The sequence below is a fragment of the Chelon labrosus genome (assembly GCF_963514085.1).
Source record: "Chelon labrosus genome assembly, chromosome: 9".
In the NCBI taxonomy this organism is placed as follows: domain Eukaryota; kingdom Metazoa; phylum Chordata; class Actinopteri; order Mugiliformes; family Mugilidae; genus Chelon; species Chelon labrosus.
The window spans coordinates 9220782-9240570 of record NC_140359.1 but is presented as its reverse complement, the minus strand read 5'-3'; the positions used below and the strand labels follow the sequence as shown (position 1 = coordinate 9240570).

Here is a 19789-nt window from a genome sequence, read left to right as displayed (position 1 = left end):
GCAGCGGTGCTGAATGTCTCTGTCATCTTCTTCTATTGAATGAATTCAGTAGAGTTGAGATAAATCAATAAAGCTGGGAAGTCTATTCGTCGTCTTTTGTTGTGTTTCCTGCAGATTTCACTCTCCACAATGGGTAGAACCATTTTGCCTGTATCAAAAAAGTCTTATTCAGATCGGTAAGCATTTAAAGCACATTTATTCGGATCACTTTATTAACCATGCATGTAAACAGCTGCACTGGAATCTCTTATCAAACCTGTTTCACTCGGGTTGAAGAAATATTGTCCATGTAAACATAGGCACTGGCTCTAGAGAGGGCTTTTCACATTATTTTCACGTCTGTAGCACTCACCAAAGCTGCTCCTACATGCTTGGAAAACAAAGGGGTGAGGGGGGACTATTCTGTTCATTGTGGTCTTCAACCTCACCACTAGATGCTACTAAATCCACCCACGTGTAAATTCAGTGACATGATCCTTTAAATAAAATAAAGAGAAAACACTTAACACGTAAAAATGAAAACTTCTAATGAAGAAATGTTCACATAATGTTGAAATGATTATCATTTATGCATTTAGTGAAGATCAGTGGCATATGATCAATATTCACTTTTTCTGAACACATCCCATGAAAGAACAAATTATTTTTCAGTTAATTTACTATGGATTGAAAATAATGTTTAGAATGATTTGATCTCATTATACTTTACATGGAATGTATTTAAAAATAATGAGCAAGAAAAGAGATCCGTTTAGAAGTGTGAGTGTTATAAAAGCATACAATTACTGAACGATTTAAGTAACTGCAATCCAATGCTAATAGTGTGAGATTTAGTCACGTCTTTTTGAAGGTTTGCAGGCGACTATAGAACTTCTCTGGTTGGCAGTCAGATGTACATTTCTATACAGTGAGCAAATTATGCATAAATCAAAAATAACATCTTGTGCGGGGTAATCTATAGAAATCAAAACACACTTCATCTTAATCATGTCATCCTTTGAGTTGTGAAATAGAGTGAAATGAGGAGTATGCAGATAGCGGAATTAGGACATATGGAAATGAACATAAAGTGTGTAATGCAACAGCAACACGCTCTATCCATATCTGACGAAGACGTAAGCACAGCGCCCAAGGTCAGCGCTTTTCATGTGAAGATACTGTTGCGAACAAGACAATCAGCTCTCCTTGTTGTGTTTCGATCCAAAGACCATAATGACTTCCACTGATCCATAAAATCATTACCAAGAAGCTTTTAACAGGTTCCAAGGACCACGGCTTACTTTTTAAATAAAATATAAACAAGAGAAAATATCAAACCCATTAATCTTTCATTAAGCTCGCCGGATAAAAAAGAATCGCTTAAAGTATCATTCGTTACCATCACTGCGAGTGCAAAAGCCCCCTGCTAACATCAAAGGCTTCTCAAAGAAACGGAGCGGGAGAGAGTCAGTTAGCTGAATTTGGCTGAGAACCAGCTTCTGGTTGGGTTTTAATTTCCACTGACTCATAATGGCACCGGAGAGGAAACGGGGACCCGGTCTATAATGGTTTTCGTGGTATCAAGACCTTTTTCGCACAAACACTCACAAAAACAATGCACGGCCGTCATTAGAAGAGCAGCGGATTCAGACTGGATGTTGACAGAGGTTGAGAGCGCGTCCTCGTCATGCACAAGTCTTTGTGTCACTGAAAGATCAGAGGCTTCCCATGACCAAAGAATGGAGAGCCTCCATTTACAAACACACATATACACCACACTCCTGCACACACACTTGTGCAGCCAAAGGAGGAGTGGTTGGCATGTTTGTGATGGCTGTGTAAGAGCACTGTTTAGGAACCGACTGATCCTGCTTTATGTGTTTGGGTGGGGCGTCTTGCAGCTATTTAGCAACTCCTCATGAGACGTTCAGGGAATATTTTTGACAATTAGGGCGCGACATGTTGGAATTTCTTTATTAAACCATTTCATAAATGCTACCATTGTCTAGCTGTTGTGGCTGATGACACACTCAAAGTCTATGTAGAGCATTTAGAACTGGAAATTAAAATACAGATAGGGCACTGTTTAAATAAACACAGTTATCTAGCTGACTTCCTGTCTTTTCCACTCCCTCTCTCGCAGTCATCCGAACGCACTAAAACAACCTGGCAGTGATGCCAAGTAGGTTAATAACATGCAGTGGATTAAGGTTTTAGTATAGCTCTGCAATGCTGCCATACTAAAGAGCTGATTTACCAGGGCATAAAATAAATCTATCGCAACATATTTTCCCGACTTGCGAGCCTTTGCTGAGGTACATGATCGTCAAAAATACAGCGACGCACTCCCTTCTGTCTCCTGCACACAAAGCAAGTGAGGCCGCCTTCGATTGACTTCAGAGGCCCAGTATATTACATGAGTTAGTCATGGCTCATATTGAATTAAACATGGGAAGAAGAGTTTCTTTTTATCTACAGCCAAAGTGCTAAATCTGACCACTGCAACCGACACGCGCCCACTTCAAATCCTCCCTTTGATAGTGAAAGCGCAGGAGCTTCAAATGTATCAGTTTGTCCTCATTTTTTAATGTTTCAGTCGCAAACACTGGTTGATGTTTGCAGCTGAAAACAAACCCGTACACAAGCCAAAAGGATTTTCCCAGCAGAGCAAACGTGTCATAGTTACACTTTGGTTGCTCTTTCATATCTGTATTTATTCTTTGTTTGCTGCACAGGTAGATTTAATCAACCAACAGCAGGGTGACAGCTCCCCGCCAAATTATCTCTGATAGGTGCAATAATAATTACACAAGACAAGAATAGGCACGCTTGTGTGATCTCCCACAGTTCGTTTGGAGTTGGAGGATAGTTAGATAATATTCTTTTCAGCTCAGAGAATACACTGACGTGTGTTTTGGTTTGTGGGAGTCATCTTTGCTGGTGTGGAGTTGTGATATTTTTGGACAAGTAGGGATGAAAGCCCGGGGTCCTATGGCTAATGAGATACCGAGGCAGTGGGAATGATGGTTTTAATTACTGCCCAGGACTGGTCTAAAGGGGGCGATTGCTGAAGAGCATGCTGAGTGTCCTAGGTTGGGAGTTCAGACTGATGCCAGTCATGCTGTGCCTGGCTGCCTTTGATGCTCACTCCCCTCTGCTTTATTCCCACATTGTGCTTATTAGATTCTTTGCTGCTGATGCTTCACTGCACCTTTGTTCAAACCCATGCTTTGGACAAAGAGAGGCATAACCACGGAGATTTTAACTTCAAACCCCCAGAAAGTTTCAGTGATGCAGAAGGCAACTTAATCTCTCCTGGAAATTAAATCTGCAGTGTTCCCATTGTGCAGTGGCTCAAAGGGTTTGTTCAGAAGAGACGCTGTGATTACTTATTATTGAAGAATCAGAATTCAGAGGTGCAAGGGTTAGTAGCCAACATGTATGTAAGCTAAAATATGTGCTAAAAATAGCAATTTCTTTTCTGTGATGGTGAAAACCGAATTGGGGAAGATGCCTCCCTGCTGTTCTCTCACATTTCACGGAAGAGGAATACAGTAGATTCCCATGCAGGCTGCGAGTCCTCCGTCTCCTTGGCTGCTCTCAGCAGGAGGGTGTTGCTACGTGTCTGCTCTCTGTTCTTTTGCGGGCCAGCTGTGGACCAACCCTTGTTGACTTTTCAGAGATCACATGGCATCCTCACTGAGACCGTCTCCAAGGGGGTTCTACCTCTGTAGGACTCTACTACGGTCAGCACAGGACTCCTACTCCCTGTCTTCGCCCACTGCGGCTCCAAAAAAAAAAAAGAAAAAGAAAAATAGGCTGGGCTGACTCATATATGAACACACTGAACATTTCATTGAAGTTTCTTTCTTCCCATTACTTTCCCGTAACCACCTGTCAAATGGCTGACTAAGTTTGCTTTTAACCTTTACTATATCCAGTGGACAAATCACTGCCCAGATTTCCTGTGTTTGTATACATAAATAATCTCCAACAAGTTAAGGCTACCAGCCAGAGGCTTCTGTTATCAAATGAACAGGAAACTGTGTATGCGCCAAGTACTGCAAGAACAAAATGGAATTTCAATGGATCGTGTCCTTGGTGCTCATGTTTGCAGGAAGTGTAGATAAAAGGGTTGAATCATTTATGAAAAGGCGGTCCTGTATTTCTAAAGCCTCAATGTTGACTTGTGTGAATTCAGTCAGTGTTTTGGTTTAATTAGTTCCACAAAACAGCCATACCTTGTGGTTTCTGAGAGATTATCTGGCCTGCACATTTAACAGAGAGTCTGGATCATGTGTAACAGTGATCATGAGTCAGTTATAAATCCTTCATATCCAAAGTACATGTATACATGGACCACTACTGAGGTTCACTTTGATGGCTTACACATTCACAAATCCACCTGAGCTAACATTTCTTCACCACTCATATTTCTACAACAATAATGTTTCCCTGAAAATATAAATTGAGCAGGGCTTCTGGATGCGCAGAATATATTATCAAATACAGGAACAGAGTAAAAGAGATTAAAATAAACTCATTTTCAAATCTGTCAGTTTGGAGCGTGCTCAAATTATGCTAAATAAAATGTGATTAACAAAATGTTTTCTTTATTTTACCCCACTTTTTTGTGGATAGAGTTTACTCAGTTGCCATGGAGATAACTCTGGCATCATCTGATGTGACTGGCAGAAGTTTTATCATGGTATAATTTAACTGTTCACCATATTTTCAGTATTGTATCAGTAAACAGCAACACCTTCAGTTAAGTTAAACACAGATAATACTAGTTTTCAATCAGTCAGTAGGCCAGCTCTGTACATATTATCAAAAATTGAATGGCTTTTACACTTCTTTCAAATTAGTTTCCAGTAAGGGGATGTATTCCAGATTTACCTCCTACTGATGAAGGGCCACTATTGGAAGAGAACCTCAGCGATTCTGCACCATCACTAGAAAAAAGTAAGTCTGTTTTCTGTCTTCATATAAATACAACATGCTTATTCTTCATAGCTTTAAAAACCCATGATGCAAGTGTGTGTTTGTCTGTGTGATGCAATGCCTGCATCTTCTTGAGGGGGGGATGCATTGATGGCAGAGCAGATTAGGTTCCACAGCAGGCAAGGGACTAATCTAATTTTCCTTTAACCCTCTTACTGATATGACTGCAGGGTAGATTCTTAGTATTCAGAAGAATACACCCCTTTCTGGGTTTGCAATCTGGGGTTCAAAATTAATGTGTGATTTAAGCAGAGCAAAAAACCTTGATCCTGCTTTAGTTTTAAAGATTGAACCAGGATACGAGGTTGAAAACTATCACACAGTGATGGAGCCGATGATGATATCTTAGTTGTGTTGATAATAATGTAAGAATGAGGAGTGTGTGTTTTGATATACTAACTGTGCTCCACGTTTCCTTTCATCAGCTTTGGGTCGTAGGATCTCACAGAGCGTGATTAGCGTAAGTGTGGAATCCACGCGGCTGGGGGCTGCGGGGCGAGCTTGAAGCCTGAAGCGCATTCATCAACGTCCCTGGCAGGGTGCACCTTTCGCAGCCTCACACCCCTCAGCTGGCAGTCCTCTCCCTGGCCCCATTTTCTTCTTTTTCTTTCATTTTTTATTCATTTATTTGCAATGGCCTTTGTTGTTTTTTAAGAGATAGCCCGGTTTTTGATATCTTTTTTCTGCTTTTATCAATGCTTTTACAGTACACCCTTTGAGTGAAAGTGTTCAAGGTTTGACAACGCAATTTTATTATGTTTGTGTAATGCTGAATTACACACATAAATCATAAAGGAGTTAGTTGTTTATAGATTCTGGTGCATCTTTCTTTCTTTTTTATTTATTTATTTTTAACCCAACTATCAGGCTTAATGACGCCGATGTCCCTGCATTCTGCTTGAGCTCCTCACAGTCTTCTTCCAGGTAAAATGACAGATAAACACTGACTAAAGCAGGTCCTTCCAGACTGGTCCCTCAGGTGTGAATATGTAATCACTCTTAGATCTCAGACATGAAAGACTCACATACAACTTCGTAAAAATGCCCTCTGAAGTGCCAAGTTCTGTTTTAAATGGTAGGGTGTGGAGACGAGGGGAATGGTTTGGGAAGAAATAATTGTTTTTGTGAAAGTATTCCTTGTGGATTTTTAATTTTTTATTATGATAAGTTAAACTTGAAAAGAAATGACACAACGCTTCCTTAGGCTTGGAACATACTCCCATGTCTTAATTAATCACATTATCCTTTCAGGTCTACAGACCTAATTTCTTCTTCGGCATTCGATATTTCAAAATAGATTCGCCTTATCTAGGGTTATAACTCAACAAAATACGCAGAACAATACAATTAAGCTAATTCATCGTAGACGTTATCTTGCAATGTCCATAATTAGAGATCATAGTTCACCACAAAGCAGCCAGAACATATATATTTACTGTTAGGCTGTGCCGCCATCTTGTGGCCACAATTGAGATCGCCCCATGAAAAAAAAAAAATGCATACACAACCGCACCCCGCTAAACATATCCTTGCGCTTAGAAATGTAGTTCTTAGTCTTTTAAGTGGTTTGTTTTTCTCACCCACGCTTACAGATCACCTTCATTTGATTCTTTTGGAAGATTTACACTTGTAATGGATAATCATTCGTAATGTTAATGAAAGACGCGTTTGAAGAAAGTCAACTTAAATTTACAAGCGTATTAATCTTTCTCTGTGAAAAGTCCTAGATTGCGGCATTTTTCGTCGTCGTCATCTTAGACGCAGGTGTAGGAAGATAGTTTCTAAGAGATTAAAGAAAAAAGTCGTCAAAAGTGAGTACGTCTTTTTACATTTTACATTGAATACAAGTGAACGTAATATTTTGAACAAATTTTGATTTAATTTAAGTTCTGTCACGACATTAACATATTATTGATTATCAAAATTAGGTTAAGTAACAAGAAATGCCTCTAAATTAAGGTTTGCAGTAGAGACTAACACATTAAACTAAATGTTAATAAAAATATGTGTTTTCTTTGCGTTATAGAGGTTTTCCAATTATGTGGTAGTTTTCGTTTGCACGTGGTGGTTAGCTAGCTAACTCTGGGTGTGGGCCTCCACAAACGGTTTTCACGGCGGACATTTTGGCAGTAGAGAAAATAGTAGAGAAAATACCGTTGTGTTGATTATATTTTTTATAATTTTAAGTGGAAGAAGTCATTAACGACATGGTTGTTAATTTTTCCGTGATTTAGAAGTATTTGTTTGCATCAGCTACTACATCGAGACTGTCCGAAAATGTCTGGTCGGGCACGGGCAAGATCAAGAGGCAGAGCCCGCGGTCAGGAGACTGCAGCACCTGGAGCGGTAAGAGCATCCTTCAGTATGATATCTGGTTAATGGAAGATGGAAACTTACATTTTGTAATCCTCATGCATATTTTGGGCATGTATATCTTTTGCCATCAGATTTATGTCTTATGTTGTGAGGTGGACAATTGATGCTCAAGAGCAAATTGTTCTACATGCTCAAATAATGCCAACATTGGAGAGTTTCATAGGTAGCTGCAAGCCAGAAATTGACTTTTGACTATTTGAGGTGGAAAACCTAAGGAGCCGCTGGACCTGTTATGATTGGCCACCTTAAAGGGGAAATGAATCCCTCAGTCAAGTAAACGTGGTTCCGCTCTTATCAACAATATACAACACATGACAAATGCTAGCATATACTCCTGACTACCAGTAGTTCAAATTTGTCCTCTGTGGGGGACATTTGTAAATCTGAATATTTCCCACCCACTGCATACTACTGAAATAACTTATTTTGCTATCTACAGAGGACATTTAGGGCTTTTCAATTATATCAAATGTGAAGGGGAGGGGCTTTGCTACCTTTCTCTTTCTCATTTCTCAGACAGGCATGGAAGACAGAGTTACAGAAAGACAGATGGCGGACGATAAATAGTTTTAGTCAGATATTGAAAGATACGTTTAGTGGAAAACACAGACAAATATAAAGGTCGTTAAATTCAGTGAAACGGATATAGTAAAAGACAGTGAAAGATGGACACAGAAGAGCAAATGTAGCCCAAATATTACCATTGCGATACGGTCATCGGATGTCAGCTTAGCTAGAAAATACAGCAGCCAAATGACAGTCATAAATTAGAAAGCGAGCATAACCATTATAAACACTTGGGCCTGAAAGTATTCACATAAAACTCACATCAGTCCTGACATTAATTACTCAGACAGAGCAGACGCAACCGAAGCAACCTACGAACAAATATTTCTTACTGTGACTCCACGTTTTACAAAGCACTGCCACATCTCCAAACATTAGGTGTCTTATTGTCATATTGTTTCTTCTGCGGGCGACTTTTTTTTATTTTTTTATTTTTTTTTAATCGCCCCGTAATTGAATCACGATCAGATCAGAATTTTTTTTTTTTGGTCCATATCAACTATACCGGTTTACTAGTTTAACAGCAAATCAAAATTCTAAATAAGCGACAATTGACCTTTGGCTAAGCCCCGCCCCCCCCTTAGTTACTGTTGCTACGTCCGACATTCTCTTCTGGGCTGTGGTTTTCTGGTTATCTAGAAGGCTCTGGTATCAACATGGCTTATGCTGTGACAGCTCTTCCTGCTGAACTTTTGTCAAACTTTTATAAAGCAGCAAATAAAGTGTCCGATAGAAGTAGGCAAAAAGGGGCTGCAATATGCGTTCGAAGGCTATATTCAGGACATACAAGTGAAACGCAACGAACAACAAGGCATCCAAATAGAGGCAAAAGCATACCGGTCACAGTCAAAAAATGAACCACCGCATATCCTATTAATCGAGACGGAGGCTGGGACTGACAATATCAAAGAGCAACACTGTTCATGCAAAGCTGGGTACATCTCTATTCACTTCTATAATCGTTATTACGAAGCAAACGGACTAACGTTACGCACGTATAACGTTGTATTTCTTCAGCGTGTGCTAGCGTATCAACAACTATGCAACTTAAGCTGTAACGGTGATGTTTTGGTTAGCTCCACAGGGTTTTGCGCGCACATCATTGGGCTTATCGATACCCTGGATATATACCGACAGTAGCCTAGCTATAGCCTGCCGAGACCGAAAATACGAGACGCCTGCGTTAAAGTCAATGGAGCGCTGTGAAAAAGTGTCGGACCCCTGTGGGAGCTGTGATTGGTCAATCTACATTCTAGGGCGGGGCTTAGCCAAAGGTCAATACCACAAGAAGTGGACATTCATATGGAGCATGGTCAACACGACATTATTTTAAGGCAGAAATAGTTCCCATAACAACTGTTGATGGCAGTCACTACAAAAAGATAGAGCTGGATGTTTATTAACACATTTCAGACTAGAAATTCTGTTTACATCACAAGCTAAGGCATGTACAGTGGACCACAAATTGCAGACATGGGTCAACAACCTAAACATTCTTCGTTCTTAAAGAGCCAGGCTCAAGAACCCCCACCAGGGACTGCCGCTCCCACAGAGGGGACGCTGGTCGGTAGAGGGAGGCAGAAAGGTGCTCCAGGACCCTTTACCGGTGAAGGTACAATCAAATATCATGGCTGTTTCTTGCAGTGGAATTAAGCATTTCAAATGGTTGTGTTAAAAAAAAAAAAAAAAAAAAAGGGGACTGTATAAACTGCACATAACTAAGTTGTGCACACTTGTCCTAACTTTCCTAATTTACCTCAACAGATGTTGTACAGATTTCAGCTGGATTTCAGCAGGTGAGGTTGGGAGAAAGAGGTGGACGCCGCAGGGATTTCCATGATACAGGGATCAACACCAGACAGACGATGGAGCATGTGAAGGAATCAAAGTCTGGTGTGTCATTTTAAAGTAACATGCATCAACACGTTCACCATAGGTGGAAATTATAATGGGTGAAAAAGATTATAAATTACTCCTTTTTTAAATTGTTCTTGTATGTGTTCTTTCTCAGGAACTACTGGTTCTGTCATTCAGCTGAGGACAAACTTCTTTCGCATCCTGTCCCGCCCTCAGTGGGTTCTGTATCAGTACCATGTGGACTACAAGCCACAGATGGAGTCTCGACGCCTGAGAACTGCCCTCCTCTTCCAGCATGAGGAAGTACTTGGCGTAGCGCGGAGCTTTGATGGAGCTCAGCTTTTTCTGCCTCGCAGATTGCACAGCAAGGTACTCTAAATGAATGTCAAGTATTTAGAACTAGTATACGGAAATATACAGCCACCTTAACAACTGTGAAGAGAAAATCAATCGAAGTCACCAAAGTTGCAACGTGCCCGAATAAGTAAACCACTTGACTGAGATTGCTATCAATAAAGCCCGTCATTGTGAGGGAAGTTTGGTTAATTTATCCCCTCAACACAAATCTGGGTTTCTTTCCTTGTGATGAAATGTCTCCCTTTGTTTAGGAAACGTTGCTCTACAGCACAACCAGGAACGGAGAAAAGGTTCAGATCACTGTGACTCTGACAAATGAACTGCCACCGACCTCACTGGTGTGCATTCAGTTTTACAATATCATCTTCAGAAAGTAAGTTTTCTACTTTTCAGATCTACTTTAAAATAAGAAATGCACTGTAAGGGATACAATTGGTAATCTAGGTCATCTGCCAAATAAGTGGATTTGTTAGTGACTTGTAATCATGATTGTTCTTCATTGGAAACTATCAAATGTCCCATCTATAATATTATTTAATCTTTACAGGATCTTGAGAATTCTCAATATGCAGCAGATTGGACGCAATTACTACAACCCCAATGATCCACTCAACATCCCACAACATAAGTATATCAATAATTTTTCTGTTATAGTTTCTCATTAATGTTCTGGAAAATGTTACACACTGTGTTTAGAGATTTCTATGGTGTATTTTCAAAAATCCATTCTCTTAAACTGTCTAAAAGTTTTTGTTTCTAAAAGAAGTCATGCCCGGGATTTATATTATAGCTATATTGTATATGAGTACAATTTTAAACAGGGGTTGAACTAGTTTGGATTTTTTTTTTTTTTTTAAAGTCGACTAATGTGGTGAAAGTCGAGTTGACGTTGACTGTCGATGACGTCACACAGTAGAATGTAATGTAGTGTTGTAGTGTCTCACACAGAATAAGCTTTTCTGCAAGGTAATTGAAGCTTGAACATGGGCTACGGTCAGCCTTAACCCTCGCCAACGTCATAAATGCTGTCAGTCTGACACTTCTAATATGTGGCTCTCACTCGACAAAAAAAATAAAAACACATTCTACAACCACAGCAACAATGTCAACTAATAGAACACGACAGAACTGAACATAAACACGAGCTTATCAAGCACCATCAAGTACATTTGTTGTATTTCAGGACTCGCTCACATATTCTGCATGTCACGGTAGAATGGGCTTCATCTTTAGTGAAGTATTTCCTACACTTGAGGAACCGTTGGTAGTTTGCTGCAATGACCCACTGGGCTCCTCACCTGCTTTCTCTGAGGCGGCCGTGTTGTTATTGTCATGTGATGGGAGACTAGTTGACTTCCTGCTTAAAGCGTCATGGCACAGCAGTAAACAACCTCTAATTCTAAATACTGTAGACTCTGGATTTTCAAAAAGTCCATCTTTGGCTTTTAAGACTTTGTAGACATGTACTGGTTAAAAGAATGCAATACAAGACAGTTAAACTTGTCAGCTTAGACTCTGCAAAATTGTGATCAGCTTTTTTTATGTGTCATGCACCAAACATATTGGCTATAATAAAAAGCAAATGTATTGGATCAGAGAAGGAAATAGCAGCCCTATTGATTTTTTTTTTTAGTTTCAGTGGCAAACTGTCAACAATCATATACACAGCTTTTAACTGTTCATACGCACAACTTTTGTGGCATTCATCAATAATTGTGTAGTTATTGTTGAGATCAAAATGCCCTAAATATGCACAAAAGCCTACTTTGATAACTAGTTATGCTGCGTTTTAGTTAAGACAGTGAAGATTATACAATCATTAATTTTTGTTGATTTTGTAAATTTCATTGTTTACTTAGTCACTTGCACATTTGTTTAGAATGATGCGCTCGTCTGTGTTTTCTTTAGTTCCCTGGTCTCCTCCTGTGGCTGTAATATTTTAATTTTTTTTTTTTTATGGTGTCCACTTTCAGATGAAACCATTTTTCTTCTGCACATACATTAATTGCGTTGATGCTTTTTTATAGGCTAACCATTTGGCCAGGCTATGCCACCACCATCTTGCAGTATGAGTCATCCATCATGATGTGCTCTGACGTGAGCCACAAGGTCCTGCGTAGTGAGACGGTCCTTGACTTCATGGTCAGCCTGAGGCAGCGGTTTGGAGATCAACGCTTCTCTGACATCTGCTCTAAGGAGCTCATTGGACTCATAGTTCTCACGAAGTAAGAGCTACAGTTCACGCAGAATTGCTTGTATTTATATGCAAGTCTTGCATCTTTATAAAACTGGGTTTTCAAATTATGATTCATCATTTTAGAAAATGTGTTAAAGTATCCATATCTAATAGCTGAGCTGGACTTGACCCTTTGTTGTTGTTAGGTACAACAACAAAACCTACAGGATTGACGATATCGCATGGGATCACAATCCCAACAACACATTCAACAGGGGAGACACCGAAATTTCCTTCATGGCCTACTTTAAGTCTGTAAGTTTCACAACACAAGTATTTGTGTAACTGGGAAATAATTTGTTCCCTTCTCAACAAACGGACAGTGATCAGTACATATAAATAAAGTATTGTATAAAGATAAAATGAATTAAATACTTCAGATATGGAGACACTCTGTCCAATGGCCTCGCTCAGAAATCACTCCTGCTACAGCCCTCACTACAATTTGTACATTTATACTTTCTGTTCTTAGCAATATGGCCTCGACATCCAGGATGGACAGCAGGCGCTGCTGGTCAGCCATGTGAAGAGGATGGGTCCTTCTGGAGGTCCCCCTCCTGGTCCAGCCATGCTCATTCCAGAGCTGTGCTACCTCACAGGTTCAGTCGTACTCTGCAGTGTTTGACTCCCATTGAAATGTACCATAGCATCATTTTAGAATTTAAAGAAAAATGTATTTTAGTGCAACAGTTGGATGCAGATTGCAAGTATAATTTCATCATGTCTCAGCAGTCAAGACTGAAGCTTAATACCATGACTGAAGGGAAATCAGTGAATCAACTTGTATTACCTTTTACAAAATGTTGGAAACAATACATGCTAGATGCAATCTGTACTCAAATTAATAATGGTAGTAGTGGCATTAATGTACGCTAGGAGACTGTCAAAGAAGTTCGCAAAACCACAATCGAAGATTGGCGTACACCTCCTTTAAAAGTAAGACCTGGGCCAGGCCAGGCAAGATGTAAAGCTGCTTAAAATATCAGAGAAAATGATTCAGAACCTAACGTGTTTGTGACATGTGTGCCCATCAAATGCAGAGGTGGGTACTGTGGAAAAGCGGTCAAGTGTAGCAGATATTAAGCTGTTTTTAAACAGGTTTTCTAGGCAGTGGTGCAGATGTTGTATAACATTCCTTATTTTTCTCAGTGTTTTTTTTTTTTTTTTTTCCCCCCCCCGACTTAAAATAATGCTGTTTTCGTGTGTTTGCGTCCTTGCAGTTAAATATATTCATATTTAAAGTAGACTCATGGGTTATACAGGCTTGACCGATAAGATGCGAGATGACAGAAACATCATGAAGGACTTGAGTGACCACACTCGATTGAGCCCAGAGCAGAGAGAGGGACGCCTCAACAGATTTGTCACTAATATACAGAGGTAGGTTAGACTATGTCACTGAGGTCATCGCTTACTTGAGCATGTTTGTGTAATTTACGTCAAATGTGTCAAACTCAGAAATGATACAAGCATCCAGTTATTTTAACTTAGGTTTGACCAAACTAGGCAATGATTTCGTTTGACAGCCCAGAAAATCCTGACGAGGCAATGTTCCCACCAGGCATAAATGACGTATTTATGCCGCACTTATGTGTGATCATACCACAAGTGGAAAGCTCTCAGTGTATCATTTCATAGAGGGCATTAATATCCATATATGTCTGAAATGATCACTTGTGGTTGCAACAGTTTCACGTTGTATATGCTCATAAACACTAGCATCATTTTGCAGACACCCATATGCACCATACCTGTCAAGTTTTGGATTTAAAAATAAGGGAAATTTTCCGGCACCCGCCGCAAGCAGTCCCACCAAGCTCCAGTAACCCTTATATCAGGGGTGCCCACATTTTTCTGGCTTGCGAGCTACTTTTACAATGACCAAGTCAAAGTGATCTACCCGTATATATATATATAAATATATATATATATATATATATTTATATATATATATACACACAAATTTTTTTTTAAATTGTCATATTAATAGTTGTTAGTGTTAAAAGCTCTATCCATCTTTGTTTTTATTTTTATCAAGAAAAATTGGTGCACTGCACCTTTACAAAAATAGCGCTGTCTCTTTAAGAAAGACGGTAGTCTGGAGTTGTTGCGTGGCTGTGGATGTGTGCCTCTGAACTGAGGGCATGTTGCAACTATAAAGTAAAAATAAAGATGAAGCTTTGTCTTGCTGTTTGTTTTGGAGTTGCAATGGATGCATGTTTTAGACTAACATCAAAAAAACAAAAAAAACAAAAATTCAATGGCACGCGATCTACCCGCACTAACATCGCGATCTACAGTACCTGTAGTATGCTACTGCAGGTGGCAGTTATCGCGAGGCTAGTGACAGAGCTCAGATTGGGAATATTTTTATTTTATTTTTTTTACTCCGCCCGGGCCCGGGGTATTATTATTTTTTAATAACGCATGTTAAAATACGGGAGATTTACGGGAAAATACTAATACGGGAGGACGGCGGGAAAGAAGGGTAAAATACGGGACTTTCCCGGCCAAAACGGGATACTTGACAGGTATGATATGCACAATAATGCAACTACTGCAAATATCCTGCTGTGAAGCTAGGAAATCACAGAAAAATGTTTAACTTACTTTATTGACCGCTGCAGCTGAGACGATGAACTGACAATTCACGTTTCTGAAATGAAGAAACGAACTGCCATTTGCTGTTTGCTGATCCTTATTGCGTCTCATCATAGTGGAGATAATTTCTAAGTCATCAATGAGTTTACTGCTGTTGTGTCATGTATGTGCACAACTTTCACTTTGAAGACGCTCATATGCATACTCTTGCTGTATAACATTGTGTCACACTGCTGCTGTCATGTTTTCATCACATCTGTTTACATTCCCTAAGATGAATCGATTAATTATTTTTATCAGTTAGTATATCATGAGATTAGTCAGTCTTTATTATGTACGTCCTGACAGTGGAGAATTGATAAACATCCCAAATGCAGTTTGTTAAGATGAGTCACGGTGTAAATAATTAACGCTGATATTTAACTGTTCTTTGGTCATGAAGATTATGGTTTTTCGCTGTTTTTCCTTGAAGTTGTCCTCGTCTCAGCAGCTTATTAGTCTCTTCACATGCACAGAATATAAAGACAGTATTTTATGTCGGCATCCTCTGGCAGTGTAATACTTGGCTCTGATTTAAATCCTGAAAATTATTTCAGGAATGCTGACGCACAGGCAGAGCTGGGTAAATGGGGACTGAGCTTTGACAATGAACTCCTGGGTCTAACTGGCAGAGTCCTGACAGGGGAGAGGATTTTCCAAGGACCAAGATCGGTATAATACGTTTGTGGTTACATAAATTTGTCATTTTCAATTTTTAATATGATCTTAGTTGAAAGATGAACACTTTTTGTCACCCAGTATGAGTACAACCCTTGGAGACCTGAGTGGTCCAGAGAGATGCGTGGGATGCCTCTGATCAGCTCTCCTCCACTGAACAACTGGCTCATGTTTCATACTCGTCGTAACAGCTCTGAAGCCCAGGCCCTCCTGCAGTCCCTCGGCAAAGTCTCCTCACCAGTGGGTATCCGCCTACAGAGAGCTGTCATGTGAGTGAAGGAAGTCATTTGTGTAGATGGCCTATCATTTATTACTAGGTTACAAAAGGGTTACTGGTAACTTTGTGTAACAGCCATTTAACTGCTAAATTCTTAATTTCTGAAGTTAAAGATTTTACATTTCTTAACTACATAGTCGGTGCTTTGTTGCCCAACTTCATCCCATGTTCTTCTTTTCTACAGGATTGAGTACGAAGACAATCAAGAGTCTCTCCTCAGAGCCTTGCAGTACAATGTTGGACCTCAAACACAGATGGTTAGTGATGAAGTCTGAAGTTAAATAGCCGAGCCCATTCTAAAGTCGTAAAATGTAACATTAACGGCCCTCCTAGTGGAAATACAAAATGGCACAGCTTCACCAGACATTTACATGAAGCAAGAAATAATCATAAACCTGCAGAGTGCAAGAAATAAGACAAAACGGTTTTGAGGCAGGTGGTTAGTTGAGTCTTTGGCTGAATGTGCTCCTGAGCTGCCTGAGCTTGGCAAAGAGAGGATGAGAGGGATTTTCCATTATGGCTGTCGGCCGCCTTCTCATCCTGTCTGTCACTGCCTGCACTTCCAACCACAGGGCTGAGGGCTGAGTCAGCTTGCCCAGTTTGATAGGGCCAAAAAAATAAAGGCCCGCTTCCCACTTTCTTTGATTTCTGCTTCATTTTTAGTCTATTCTGTGACATTTGTTAAGAACCATTGATAAACCTGAATTAATTGTAACCTTGTTTACAACATTGTCATAAAGTACAGCTCAGTTACAGATAAGGATGTAGATAAGTCAGGAAACACCTGAATGACATCTGTATGCTGTCTTTTTAGGCACAGAGAGATGTTATGTTGATTAATATTAACAAAGCAGTACGAGACTTTCCAGTGTCTTTTTTTATTTATTTTTTTCTTAGGTGGTAGTCGTCCTCTCCAGCAACAGGAAGGACAAGTACGACAGTGTCAAGAAGTACCTTTGTGTGGACTGTCCCGTTCCCAGCCAGTGTGTCTTGTCCCGTACACTGAGCCGACCTCAGACCCTCATGACTGTGGCAACCAAGATTGCACTGCAGATGGCTTGCAAGATGGGAGGAGAGCTCTGGAGCGTGGAAATCCCTGTAAGTCATTTGCACGTTGTTTGTTTTATATGATGAATAAAATAAATGTTAACACATTCTAGGAATGAGATTGTAGTCATTTTTAAACCAAATGTTGTTTAGAGGAGATGTGAATGGAATTGGATCGTGTCATGTCTCTCTAATCTAAGTTTCATGTTTAAACTCAATGTCACAAGTACATTTGGGGTCTTTGTGTCTGTTTATAAAACACATCTGGGGACAGACAAGTTTTGTCTGTCCCCAGATGTGCAAGGGCCTGTTAAAATCATATTGTCATTCAGCCCTAACTTGTAAACTTAGATGCTTTTGATCTTGAAATGATATGCATCTGGGGACATTATATTCGTTTCTATAATATTTTTTGAATCTGGTCAAAAGTTCAGGTTGCATTAAAAACCCTGTGCTGTATAATATATGTCTTAAACCATTTGTGCAGCTCAAACAGCTGATGGTCGTGGGCATTGACTGCTACCATGACATTGTTGCCGGGAAACGGTCAGTTGGAGCTTTAGTGGCCAGCCTCAACCAGAACATGACCAGGTTAGCATCTTATACAGAGACAGGCAAGCCTCATGGGGGGCTAAGTGTTGATTACATTTTTTGAAAAATTGTACCTTTGTCTACATTCCTGCTTTACAATCAATAAGCTGTTACATTTCCATTTTATTTCAAGGTGGTTCTCAAAGTGTGTGCTGCAGCACAAAGGCCAGGAAATCATGGACGGGCTGAAGAACGCTTTAAGCAGTAAGTTGTTTCCTCAGTTGAGCAAATTTTTATTTTGATATACATGTTGATAATTTCAGCTTAACTGTCATAACATTGTCATCCAGTTGCACTGAAAAGCTACCTGAAGTTCAACAACTGCCTGCCTTCACGCATTGTTGTGTACCGAGACGGAGTGGGAGATGGCCAGCTGCACAGCGTGGTCAACTATGAGGTTTTACAGATCATGGACTCCATCAAGTCCATGGGGACAGACTACTCGTGAGTAGTCCATAGTTGGTGTGTTCTGTTAAATTACCAATGTGGAGGTACTAACAAAGTAGCATATAAAACGATTAAAACATCAGTGTCCTTTGCTGTGTGAATTAGAGCAGGTGGATTCCATGTACCTTTTCATGACCTTTTTTTGCTTTTCCCCCCCCCATGTTAGTTCCTGACTATTTTTTTCTTAGAACCTCTCCGTCTGTTTGTCGTAGGCCCAAGCTGAGTGTGGTGGTGGTGAAGAAGGGCATCAACACCAGATTCTTTGCCCACATCGATGGCAAGGTGTCCAACCCTCCCCCAGGCACTGTCATTGACACAGAGGTCACCCGCCCTGAGTGGTTTGTTTATTTTTTATTTTTTTTTATTGTGCCATCTATTGACGTAGTTGACGTAGCTGTAGTATTTTAACTATTGACAACCTGCACTTGCCAGGTATGACTTCTACATCGTGAGCCAGGCCGTGAACCTTGGATGTGTCTCACCAACCCACTACAATGTTGTGTACGACACCAGTGGACTCAAACCTGATCACATGCAGCGGCTTTCCTACAAGCTGTGCCACATGTACTACAACTGGCAGGTGGGATACTTCTCAGATTCAAAAGTTGTGTAATTTGCATTTCCCATTGTAATTACATTTATTATGTGCAAGCTGTGGCACAAGTGAATTTCTGATGACTGAATGAGCTCCTATAAATAAACCCAAGAATTGCATAAAGGTCAAAGTGTCTTTGGATTTACCAGACATGCTTCATTTTCCCTGTATTTGTGCTGCAGGGGATCATCCGAGTGCCCGCTCCCTGCCAGTACGCCCACAAGATGGCCTTCCTCGTGGGCCAGAGCATTCACAGGGAGCCCAGTATGCAGCTGGATGACTACCTCTTCTACCTTTAAGGATAAGAAGATGAGCCATTTGTTTGGTTCCAGCCCTGAAGTTGCATTGAAAGCAATTCTGCATGTACCATTTCTGTTAGAAAAAATATGTTTTGACTGTGTTTGGAGATTGTTCCCAAGAATGACAGCTGATAATTGAATTAGAAAAGTTAAACAAACACCTATTGGAAATGTGTCACTTTTTTGGACTGCTTTGTGACCAATATAATTTGCTGGGTTTTGCTTTTAGGAAAGGAAAATAAAATCTTTTGTTTACATAAGGTAACCTTTAATTTTTCTAATGCTAGTGAGCCTACTGTTTTGTAGAGAATTTTTTTTTTGTTATTAAATAGTTCTAACAAATCTTTGTGTGGTATGTCATTACTGTAATGTCAAGTAGTAAATCAGACATGCAAACATTACAAAATATCAAATTTATTTAGACTTTTTTTTTATATAAAAGATTGCACATGCACACCCACACAATAATTTGTAACCATCAATATAGGCTGATAATTCTTATAAAGCTAGCACACAATTGCAGACTTTTAAACAATATGGTCTTCAAGACACCATGGGGAAAGCTTGCACTGTTTGATTATAAAGTTAAATGTACAAAAAAGGCAGTTTGAAAATCAAGTATAAACATTTAAAAACAATTTTACAAATGGACAAAGTACAAAAAGAGCAACAGTCACTCAAAATGAATAGAAGCAATGTCTGAGGACATGGTCCGTAAATAGGAAAGGATGGTCATCAGTCTACTGCAGGTTATCGAGGCTGCTCGGCCGACAATTGTACAGAAAGTATTTCAGAATGTTTTGCATACATTCTTTTTTTGGCAGTTTCAGTTAAACTCT

At 39.8% G+C, this 19789-nt stretch overlaps 1 protein-coding gene across 1 annotated transcript; it reads left to right on the top strand.

Annotated features, from left to right (window-relative positions):
* The first annotated feature begins 7223 nt into the window (after positions 1–7223).
* Positions 7224–19250, top strand: piwil1 (piwi-like RNA-mediated gene silencing 1). The gene is made up of 20 exons (XM_084550874.1): positions 7224–7329; positions 9436–9538; positions 9691–9819; positions 9938–10152; positions 10392–10513; positions 10688–10768; positions 12168–12365; positions 12523–12631; positions 12849–12975; positions 13639–13756; positions 15574–15688; positions 15776–15963; positions 16156–16228; positions 16869–17069; positions 17506–17609; positions 17743–17813; positions 17900–18053; positions 18269–18394; positions 18489–18636; positions 18834–19250. The coding sequence occupies exons 1-20, from the start codon at positions 7261–7263 to the stop codon at positions 18948–18950; spliced, it is 2568 nt and encodes an 855-aa protein (XP_084407000.1). The 5' UTR covers positions 7224–7260; the 3' UTR covers positions 18951–19250.
* The last annotated feature ends 539 nt before the right edge of the window (positions 19251–19789 follow it).

What these genes read in the sequence shown, in the direction of transcription:
- piwil1 (XM_084550874.1), top strand. Translation starts at nt 7,261, where the DNA reads ATGTCTGGTCGGGCACGGGCAAGATCAAGAGGCAGAGCCCGCGGTCAG. An exon ending in TCTGGAGCGTGGAAATCCCT is followed by an intron (nt 17,070 to 17,505) that starts GTAAGTCATTTG and finishes CCATTTGTGCAG; the next exon opens with CTCAAACAGCTGATGGTCGT. An exon ending in GAGGTCACCCGCCCTGAGTG is followed by an intron (nt 18,395 to 18,488) that starts GTTTGTTTATTT and finishes TGCACTTGCCAG; the next exon opens with GTATGACTTCTACATCGTGA.